This window comes from Conger conger, chromosome 4, assembly GCF_963514075.1.
Source record: "Conger conger chromosome 4, fConCon1.1, whole genome shotgun sequence".
Classification (NCBI taxonomy): Eukaryota; Metazoa; Chordata; class Actinopteri; order Anguilliformes; family Congridae; genus Conger; species Conger conger.
In genome coordinates this window covers 43,221,183-43,232,744 of record NC_083763.1, presented here as the reverse complement: position 1 = coordinate 43,232,744, position 11,562 = coordinate 43,221,183, and the positions used below count along the sequence as shown (strand labels likewise).

At 39.3% G+C, this 11,562-nt stretch overlaps 1 protein-coding gene across 1 annotated transcript; it reads left to right on the top strand.

The window, feature by feature from the left end:
• The first annotated feature begins 3,682 nt into the window (after nucleotides 1-3,682).
• hyi (hydroxypyruvate isomerase) lies at nucleotides 3,683-11,395 on the top strand. The gene is made up of 8 exons (XM_061237201.1): nucleotides 3,683-4,145; nucleotides 4,869-4,980; nucleotides 5,435-5,549; nucleotides 5,631-5,709; nucleotides 6,027-6,076; nucleotides 6,566-6,635; nucleotides 7,507-7,641; nucleotides 10,693-11,395. The coding sequence occupies exons 1-8, from the start codon at nucleotides 3,947-3,949 to the stop codon at nucleotides 10,746-10,748; spliced, it is 816 nt and encodes a 271-aa protein (XP_061093185.1). The 5' UTR covers nucleotides 3,683-3,946; the 3' UTR covers nucleotides 10,749-11,395.
• The last annotated feature ends 167 nt before the right edge of the window (nucleotides 11,396-11,562 follow it).

Here is an 11,562-nt window from a genome sequence, read left to right as displayed (position 1 = left end):
TCTTTGGATAAGGCAATATTTAAATGTCAACTATTTACCAAGGCTTGTTTTTGTTTGAAGCTGACAGTTACCTAATTTGGCCATTTAGCGTGGATGGTCATGCATGAACAATGAAGTCAGATTTTGTTATTGTTTAATTGTTTTCAAATAAAGATAATTGAATGAAGGTCCTACTTTTCTTTAGTTGTTATAATAGTTTTGTCATTACGGAAGTAGGTTTCAGTTTTCTGTGTTGAATAAGCTGGTATTTTCTTGTGACAGTTGCAAAACAAACAATGAATTTACAAACTAGTGCTGTGATTATGGTGATTTCTTATGGTGATACAGTGAAAACAGTTATTTTAATTTTCATTACAGTTCTCTACATGTATCTATATTTGTATTAGACATAAATGTAAGGGTGTATTCTGATAGACAATATACATCTAGAGTATAAATAAACTATATGACACCCCTCATGCCCATACCGGCATCTTTGTTGCAGGCTGCCTTGTTATGTAGATAAAAAATCTTAGATTACTGAGCAGTAGGTCTCCCGTTGTGATAATACAGAGCAAGGAGCACTGCAACAGATGTGTGGTCTGCATCTCCTGACATGGGAAGGCCAATAACCCCTCTTTTTCATCTTTTTTAATGTAGTAATAATAATAATAATAATAATAATAATGTAATCTATGTTGTCTTTTACTTGCAAATCAAACATAGCCTGAGCGGCCAAAATGAGAGGGAAACTGGCAGGTATTTACAGATAAATTAAATTGATTATAATACTTGGATTTACTTCCTTTCTAATAATGTCAGCACAATGAAACATTAAGTTATAAAATTGTTCATGACTTCCCATTCAGTGTTTCAGTGTGGTGGCATTATATAAGAATGAGTACTAAATCAGACCGAATAAATGCATGGTATTCATGGAATATATAATGTTTAATGTTCCATTAAAAGTTATTGTGGCTGATGCATTTATAATGGGTGGGGGCATGTTGGAATACAGTGTTGAAACGTGCCCCGGCTGTGCTACCTGAACTCCAGCAAGGCTCACAGTTACTGCTTGATCTTGATATGTGTCAAATCTTATAACCCACAAGACAGTGATTTAAAGGTACAATAGGTCATTCCGGACTTCTAACGGCCAAGAGAGGAATTGCAGCAACAAACATGCTCAAACCACAATACTGTTTATCCCTCTCTGTGAACGTGCTGATGTTGAAACGCCATTGGCTGTGGCGATTAGAACCAATTTTAACCAATGAGCCTCAATTATTGAACAGCTATACGATGTTCCGGTACAGAGTGCTGGCCCATCAATTGCATATTTTGACCCGAATTTGGGTGAGTCAACATGTCAGTGAGCCTTTTTCAATGATAGGAAGGGATTTACAATAGTCTTGTAACAATGTTTTAACTAAAAAATCTTACCTATTGTACCTTTAAATTACGCATATTTGGAGTCTGTGGTGGTCACATATCATCAGTTATTCTAAAAATACTTTGGGAAAAAAACATTGCTTTCATGGTACAAAAACATTTGTTAATAACGCTTGATGAAGTATTCAAATCGTCTAGCCACTCACACATGCTAAGAGCTTTGCTACAGTACATCAGTGAAAACAATTCTTGCGCAAATTCAACAATGCGAAATCCCCATGTTTAAACATGCCCCATGTTTGTTTGTGCCCCGGCCTCCCCTAGATCAAAGCACACCATAAACTGGTTAACCTCACAGGACATTTGGGAACACTATGGAAATACTTGCACTGTAGCCTACTTTGTATTATGTATGAAACGAGAGGACAAATGAAGTTTATCCCACACAACTAAAACGGAGGCGCTCATGAAGATAAAATTAAAAGGACTTCTTTTATCTACTTTTATTTATTGAGGGAGAAGCACCAAATGAAACACGAAACAACTGTATCTTTCCTTGTTCATTTAGTAAGGTGTAGCTACTCAGGAAAGGAAATCTCCCCAGTACACCTGACTCTGCAGGAGGGGTGGGATTCGACATCCAACCCCACCAATCGACACATGCAATTAGTTCAAAACAATTCCACCTTTCAAAACTCTGATTTGACTAGACTTGTGTCGGATGTGAAAAGGTGACATCGATCAGTCAGATTCCTATGAAATCTCTAAGCACTTCTGTAGCTGTTGAATTGTATCTGCAAGCTTGTCTCATCTCTGCAACATTCACTGTCAATTTGGGAGCGTGATGATGAGCTCCTCTGTTCTGCAAACACAAGACAGCCATTTCTTTTTTCACTCTGCAGTCCTCCAGCTGAGCTGTGCAGAGAATGTTCTGGAACACCGCACTTCCTACACAGCTGGCACAGACAGACTGCAAACACTCAATTAAGACGAATCAGAAGAGTCTCACTGGTGTGAAGAAGAGAGGGAAAACCTGCCAACTGACCCCACTCACAGGCTTATCGCGTGCCTCTCGGCAGGGCCGTTGCCAGTCATAGTAAAAGCAATCAACATGATTCAATTAAAGATCATGGGATACGCCATTGCACAAACAGCTTGTACTTCAGCTGGATGTTGTTTGGCAGCCCTTAGTGGTTGACTCTTGAAAATACAAAATGCTCCATTTAGCATAGCTGGCCAAGAGTTGATTCAGAGCAAGAAATGATTGGCAGTAGCAAAACAGCAGTCATCCCTCCACTGTAGATGTCTCACTTGTGGGGGTGTGCTTGAATGAAAAGCTAAGCATGTTACAGATGAATTAAATACACACATTTATTTTTTAATTTGTGTATATACAAATTATTTAATGAATGAATAATGCATGAATAATACCATATCTGAATAGTTAGCAACTATGATCTATCATAATAATTATTTCTCGGTCTAATGGGCCATATAATCCAAATAGCCATATTTTCTAACATTTGCAGGGAGTTTGCAGGTCATGAGCATATTTACAAAACTAGCACAAAAGCACTACTGTGTAACAAATGTGTATAATGTCAGAGATTTTTAGCATGTTAGCTTAAATGTATACAGTATGTGACTTTAGGACTTCAGATATGAGACCACTAAACAGTGATAGGAAAGCATGCTGGTAAATGCAGGATAAATTGAACATGTATCATTAATAAATTGAACATAAAATGTGCCATTTCCGGGCACCATAATGTAGGATGTAGGAAGTACAATCAATATGAAACGTTATGTTCTTCAAATTGTAGAATAGGCCTACATTGCGACAAGAAATTGAGTTGATACTGTTATGCATTTGCATGTTTTCCTTGGTTGAAACAGGACCTCAATTTACAGGAACACACATGTACATCACATCAGAAATCCATTAAAATGCATGTTTGAAAAGTTTCTTCAGTAGAGAAGATATTTGGCATTTTTAATTTTCCTTTTGGTTGTTCTTAACCAAGATATTTCAATGGTGCTGATGTGGCAAGCCATCAAATATTGAAAAAAAAAATTGCCATGAGGCATGATTTAGCATTTATGAATGACCATAACCTCTTTCTGAACAGTATTATGAAAATCAGTTCAAGTGAAAGTACACAGATTACATCAAACTAAAATGGCCATATCTTTGTGCAGAAGTAGCTTACGTCAATATGGCTGCTGCAACACTTTGGTCACCTGATTGAACTGAATGTCTAAGCGCATGCGCAGAAGACAACCGGAAGTTTGCTTGCAAACTGAAGTAAGCGCCATGCGCAGAGTTGTTGGATAATGACCTACATTTGCTTGGGAAATTGAATCGAAACGTGACTAGCCAAGTAAAATGTTAACTCGAAACAAATACGCTGCCCTTGGTTTGAATCTGATTTCAACGACCTTTGATTTGGAAACAACACGGCTGCGCTAACATTAGCTGCGTTGACACGTAAAAAGTGGAACATAGCAGAACCCATAGCTAGCTAGCAGTAGCTGAACTGTCATCAAAACTTATTGTTGCATATTTTACAGTGACATGCCTTCATTAAAGTTTTGTGCAAATCTTTCATGGCTGTTCACTGACTTGCCAGAATTCACACAGCGACTCCACGCTGCGGTAGCCTCGGGGTTTCGCGCAGTGGAAGCTGCTTGGTTGTACGAGTCGGACCTACAGGAGCTGCAGAAAGCAAAGGAACAGGCAGGGCTTGAAGTTGTACTAATAAATACCCCCGCTGGTAAGACAAGAGCTCGAAACATATTTTCTTATTGACTTTTCAGCTACAGGTTGAGGTAACGAGCGTTCTCTTGCTAACTAAGCGAACTATCGCGCAATTGCACGTGAAGTATGGTTATGTTCTCAAAACCTATGCAACGGTTACATGTATTTAAATTAATTTATTGAATTTACCATCGCACTATAATGTCGAATTTAGCGCGGAATTATGTACATGCATTAGTTGTGAATTATGTAACCGACTCAAACACCAGAACTGATTAATAGTAAATAGTAGTAGCCATGGGTTCCAGGAACGCCAAGTACAAGTATTTGTTTATTTTTTATTTTGTTTGTTTCGCCCCTCAAATACATTGCTGCTGCTAGCCTACCACTAACACTTGTTACAACTAATAATAGTACATCATTAATAATCATTTTCTCTTAATTTATTGTGTAAGTGATATTAGTATATTAGTGTTAATGATGCATTAAAATGATGAAATGTATTTCATTCATAATACTTTTTATTCATTTTTTAAATGATTTCAGGGCATTGTGGCATAATTGATTAGCATGCCTAGATATTTGCTTTGTTTGTAGTTCTGGATGTTCATATATACTAATGCTCAAATATACAGCATAACACTTCTGTATATTCTACATGAATTCTACATGAATTGTGATAGACTTACTGTTAAATACCAAATTGTTGGTGCTGGTGACTGATATGGTTTGTCTACAGGTGATGTAAAAAATGGTGAGCTGGGACTTGGTGCCCTCCCTGGCAGACAGGCTGACTTCAGACGTGGTTTGGATATGGCAGTGATGTACGCAAAGGCCCTGGACTGTAAGAGGTGAATGCATTGTGCCGTTGTGCTGTGTGTGACTAAATGCGGACCAGTGCACCGTATGGCGCAGGGAAAGGCAAGTCTGCATTGGAACGTGAACTCATATTCAACAGAGCACTGGCTGGGCTTTCATTGCCAGATGCACGGATTCAGCCTTCAGCCACCTGTCGCTTTGTGCCATTATCAAGGTTGCCCCATGTGATGCACTCTGCCTGTGAGACCAGCTGACTGCAGTACTGAATTATGCCATATAGAATCTTTCAACATTGTGTATATGGTACTTTCATACTTATTTGCTCAGAAATACATACAATCTTGTTTGGTTTTAGTTGTTTATAACAATGACTTAAAGGTATGACATAACAGCAAAGTGAGTGGACCGGATGTGTAGCTATATACAATGACATTCCTGTTGTGTACATACACGCACTTATGTTTTGCCACATATGTGGCTCAACAGGATCCACTTGATGGCAGGAAGGGTGCCCGTGGGGGTGGAACGAGCTACCGTTGCCATGGAGATGGAGGCCACCTTTGTTGAGAACTTGAAGCACGCTGCTGATATCCTGTCAAAGGTTGCTGAGTCACTGCTTTCATAGATTTTCATATTTAATCAAAGTGAATGTATTGGTTGTGATTTTTCTGTTTGTTTTTAGGAGGGGATTCTCGGTTTGATTGAGCCCATCAATACCAGGATAACAGATCCCCGGTATTTCCTGGACAACCCTCACCAGGGTAAAATCTTAGTGATCTTAGTTGTACCGTTCAAGCTTTTTGAACTTGCCAAATAAGTTTGGGTTCTTCCTTTTAATTCTATTGAGTCATACCACCTGATGTGTGGTCCTCAGACTGTGACCAACTCTTTATTATGCCATTGGTTTCCAGCATTGTCAATGCAATGTACTACTGCGATGATATACAGCCACTATAAAAATGTATTAATTGTACAGAGGTGTATTTCATGTGACATGCTTATTCATAAAGTTGTGTTTAATCTTTGGCTGAAGATAAAATGAGGTTGAAAAGAACTAAGCCAAAGTGTGTTCCTACAGCTGCAGTGATCTTGCAGAAAGTTTGCCAGCCAAACATCATGCTGCAAATGGTGAGTGAGAAATGTTCCGTACCATTCCAGACTTAAAGAAGCGGGACTATAGCACCCATATGAAAACACACTGTATGCACAATTTTATGTGTAAAATTGGGTTGGATACATATACAGCAGATAAATGCATGTGTGTTCAATATGTTCTCTGGCCAGTTAAAGCCTACAGTGAGCCCTTGAAGTAATAACCCATTACCACAGTTGTCCTGACTTCCATATTGAAAAATGACCTGAAAATGCATCAACGTGAGGCTCTTTCTCCTTGCTGATAGGCAGGGGATACAGCTCCACTGCTTCTCCTAAGGAGATTGAAGCATTAGGAGCAGCACTTTATCTTATTTATCTGAAATATGATGGCATGAACCAAACAACAAACCAAAATATGGGAACCATTAAAAAAAAAAATCAGAGCAAGCACAGAGGCTGAACATCACGATGTGAATTGACTCTGTGACTGAGGCTGATACTAAATTCTCTCTCACTGCACAGGATGTGTTCCACTGGCAGATAATGGACGGGAACCTGACGCAGAACATCCAGAAGTATTTTCCTCTTATAGGTAAGTGCAGGAAGTGCAACGGGCAGACCAATATTGCGGCAGTTTTAGCTGGGTTGGGTTGGGTTGGGTGAGGAACTTGGGGCATGGGATTGAGTGGCAGGAGAAATAGGCAAATAATTTAGCGCATATTGCCAAGGCTTGCATGGATAAATCCAGACTCCAGAGAAGCGAGAGCAGGTCAATCCAGGCCCACTCAGAGGAAGCTGAAATGGTCCTTGAGATGGTCATCTTCGCTTTCCGTTGCTATGGAATTGGCAGTAGATGCAGACTAAGGGATGATTTTTGTTTATTTTGAGTAATACGCATGATTTGGGAACACTTAATATAACATAATATAGTGTGGTCCTATGTTGATATACAGCACTGTGCAGAAGTCTTAGGCTTTATTATATACATGTACATTTTTTTGTGTGTTAGTATAAAAGAACACATTTGAGATTTCCAAATATTAGTTTTCCAAAAGATTTAATTTTACAGAGACATAATAACATATTACTGTCAGCAATTTACTACTTTTTACAAAAAAAACTTGATCAAGGCTGTCTGAGCAAGGAGCCAACCTAAGTCTGCAGAAGAACTATGGCAAGTTCTCCAACATGCTTGGAACAACCTCCCTGCTGATTGTCTTAGCCAACGCTGTCCTGCAGTTCTGTATCTCAGAGAAGTGATGCAGTTTTAATGCCGAAGGGTGGTCACAAAAAATATTGATTTGATTCAGTTTTTAACTATTCTGCCAAATTACTAAAATGTATTGTATGTTTATTTAGGACCTTTCATTGAATTATTTTTGAAAAAATCTCATGTTAAACAGGTGCCTAAGACTTTTACACAGTACTGTATATATTATTTTGTTATGGATGGTCCGATGCAGGTCACGTGCAGATTGCACAGGTCCCAGGACGGAATGAGCCAGACAGCCCAGGAGAAGTCAACTATCCTTATCTCTTCAGTCTGCTGGAGCAGCTGGGATACAAGGGATACATCGGCTGCGAATACAAACCCCTGGGTAAGCACGGTGTCAATGAAAGCAGCAGGGATTAGTATTTGGTTGGCATCACTTTCCCTGGAAAACTTTAAATCAGGGGTGTCCAGTCTTATCCAGAAATGACTGGTGTGGGTGCAAGTTTTTGTTTTAGCTCAGCACCAAGACACAAAGTTCTACTTAGTCTTATTTGAAGACTATATTCACCAATTAGTTGCTTCTTTTAGTTGCAGTCTTTTGATTCTGGTGTCATAGCTCAGCACTATGACACCAGAATCAAGACTGCACCCAAGCAGTGATTACAGGGTCATAACAGCTACAATGCAGACAACAAATGTACAGTCTGTATATAGTGCCCCAGTATAGTCACCATTCCGTGTGGAAATGATGCTTTAAAAAATAATGAAATGAACAGTTCTAAATGTCGAAAAATTTACTATAAAGAGAAGTGGACATTTAAAAACGAAATTAAATCAATATTTGTAGTGCCCACCCTTCGCCTTTAAAACGGCATCGATTCTCTTCCTGAAGTTTTATAAGAAAATTAGCTGGTAGGTTGTATGAAACGTATCGGAGAACTTGCCAAAGTCGTGCCAATGAAATTCAAAGAAGCCATTATGTGACTGAGAAAATAAAACAGTTAGAGACATTGGCCAAATCTTAGGCTTACCAAAATCAACTGTATGAAACATAATTAAAGGAGCACTGTCATGCTTGTTTCAGTTGATATTATTTGGATTAAATGCTTAAATTCAGTCTGTTGGCCATTTAATAATCCCCGTCAGTGCAACCGTTTCCTAAATATGGTGCAAAACTGCTTACTGACGTCACTGGACGTGTTTGGCTCTAATCTCCAGCCTGTATTTCCCAGAAGGTAACAGGCGCTCAAACTCCACGCTTGAACGCGTATTGGTTTATGGGGGGCATACACGCCACTGCAGCGAGCACGCCCATGAGATAATGGTTTGAACGGATATGGCACAAATTCTATGTTACAGATTAATACATTGGATTCAGAACTAAAAATAAATTGTCCGTAGCTACATTACTTTGGCAAGTTAGTTATGAGGAAATAACGGCCCTTCAGGGTAAATGGTCCGGCACAGTCAAGCATGTATGTCCTCATTATTGACTCTTTCACAGGGTATTATCCATTACTTAATCACCACCTAGCATTCAATCAGACTTGAGTGTTCATCCAGGCCATGGTATAAGGAAATCTGAAATATGAACTAAAATTGTGTATAATTACCTTGTCTTTTTTCCAGTCTGCCAACGCTCTTTTTGCTGGGTGCTAGACTGTACACTTACTGAAGTCGCTATGTCTGTAAAAGTTTGACATGCAAAACGCTTTCAAAAATGTTTCACACAAGTGGGAAGACTGAGGAATTAGCCATTGGACCGTGACAACTGCTCAATCCTCTTGTCTTCCAGATGGGACACGACAGGGTAGATGTACAGATTGGTCTGTCTGTCCATACAATTTAGTTGAATTAGAATTACGAGGACAATTTCAGTATTGATTAATAGGATCTGAAACCTGTGCTATCAGATGCCTTGGTAAGTTTTGTATGGAGTTCAGTGTGTGGGTCCTGTATTTGTGATGGAATACAAACTAAACATGTAGGAACAGGTTTAGTGATAGATCCATGCAGATGATCATATCCAGGTACAGTCAGGTCCTCCTTTTCCTGCAATAATTGTAGATAGAAGCCACAGTATTTTTAGGTAATGTATTTAGGCAGTTCTAATCTCTAAATATACTTGAAAATATGTTTGCTTACCTTTTTTGTGTTTTGAAATGGAAGTGAAATGGCAAAGCCGCATATCAATACACAACATGTTGGCTGAAAACTCAAATTACTTTCACAGCAGATATGAAGTCGCTGTTGGGAATTTAATTTATTTGTTTGACAAGTGCAGGTTGGAGAAATGTGTGTTGTATAGCAGTAATATTAGGGTCTAATTGACAGCCAAGTTGCTGGAATGTTGCCTGGAATTAACAGTAAATAAGTCGGGGACCACTAACCTGAAGCCGTTTCTAATAACAGTGTCTCCGGGATAAATCTCTTAGTTTGATTCTGTGGTTTCTTGTCTTTCTATCTAAAATCAAGGCCACTATTCAACGGAGAGACAAGAGTTGAAGGGATCACAGCACGTAATTGAGCCTGCTCGAAAATCATATTTAATATTTGAAGTTCCTGGGCAGAGGCACCCTGCCCCAAGTGCATTTAATAAGTCTTCACATGAACATAGGCCAGATTCATTAAAATGGAAAAATTTGTTTCTGGATAGCGGTCCCCTTTTAATCCAGCGGTGTGGTCAGATGGGCCTTAAGGTACATGAGGCCAGAAACAATATGGGTTGGATACATTAAAAATTATAAAACAAAAAACTAATAACTATCCCATAACTATCGAAGGCGTTCGTTAAGGGAGATGTAGTCCTGCCTTATTGCTTTGGTTCCTTCTGCGTTTCCCCATTGAAATGACATCAGCAGGTAATTGAATTTGAGGATTTAGTGGGGGCAGGTAGCGAGGAGTTGGGAAAGATGACTAGAGGCTTCAAGGACAGAGATTAACCGAGGCAATTGTTGCACAGAGCCTGGCACCAACTCTGTGGCACAACATCCCCAAAGGATGACTGTTCCAAGCACAAATGCAAACACCGGTGTTCTGGACTGCTGGGCTTAGAGAATTAAACCATTAAAAGATCAAACGTTTGTGCACTTCTATACTCTACCTAGTCGACATTAAGGTAGTAAACCAGACTTGGGTGAAATACATAATTGTTTTGAATTCAGATACTTTTCTACACTTTACTGAGCTCATCTGGTGTATTGGGACCTACAAAATACTCCCAAAAAGATACTCCCACATTCTGGTCCTCTTGGCTGGCTCAGTTGCACCAGACAAGATCAATCGAACACAGAAAAGTATTTGAATCCAAACCTATTTGACCAAGGTCCATACTAAACGTGAAGTATACAGTAGTGTCACGTGCGGTTTGTTTTAATTTGTGGATTTTCATGCCAGTGTATGAAATGTTTCTTAATTAATTTTTTTTTGCCTTCAGGTACTACAGATGCTGGTTTAGGTTGGGTGAGAGAGTACTGGAAGAGCCACAAATAAATGCAACCGGGGCCACCTTCTCTGCTCTCTGAAGACTAACCATCAGCCATCAGCATAATGCAGGCTGGTGATAAATAATAACAGAAAAATCCACTTCAAATACTAATAGTGAATGAATCCTAATGGGCCTTTGTTGTTCGGTGATTCATGCTTTGGATGTTAAGCCAAATGTTCATCTGAAACTTCAGTTAAACTGCAGGAAGAGGACTGGCCTGGATGATTCTTGATCCTATATAAAAAAGCTTCAAATTAGCAATGCTATTTTTTTCCTTTTGAAAATGCCTTCCAGCTCATTGCGATGTAATAGGTAACGTGCAAAAAAACAGGCAGCGGTCATTCAAAGGGACCTTATTACAGAAAATGAAATGGCAGAAACGGACTGAGACTTAATGGAAATGGATTTAACAGGACTGTGAGACGCCCGCATGCCAGCAGTGCATTGGTTTGTGAGGCCTGACGCATCAGATACAGCGCAGAACTGAGGCCTCTAGCCGCCTTTTCCATCAAGGCCTCGTAAACCGCCAGGAACATCTGAGCCCACCCAGCACTCGCCGAAGCCATTTAAAGTTCTGTCGTACTCTCTTGTAAAACAAGATAACATATTTCAATTGCCTCCTGTCAAACGGAATAAAATGTGCCTAAAGGTTTCTCCGTATTGGATTTATTTTGAAAATAAATTGCGTGCGGACGTGTCCAGAAAACAAGAAGCGGTGTGTGAGCAGAATGTATCCCTTCATGCATTCAAGCCTCTGGTTTAGTTTGTATTAAGGTTGATTCTATTCGTATGATTTGATTGGATTGTTTTTTCCAGTAA

What these genes read in the sequence shown, in the direction of transcription:
- hyi (XM_061237201.1), top strand. Translation starts at nt 3,947, where the DNA reads ATGCCTTCATTAAAGTTTTGTGCAAATCTTTCATGGCTGTTCACTGAC. An exon ending in CAAACATCATGCTGCAAATG is followed by an intron (nt 6,077 to 6,565) that starts GTGAGTGAGAAA and finishes CTCACTGCACAG; the next exon opens with GATGTGTTCCACTGGCAGAT. An exon ending in CTGCGAATACAAACCCCTGG is followed by an intron (nt 7,642 to 10,692) that starts GTAAGCACGGTG and finishes TTTTGCCTTCAG; the next exon opens with GTACTACAGATGCTGGTTTA.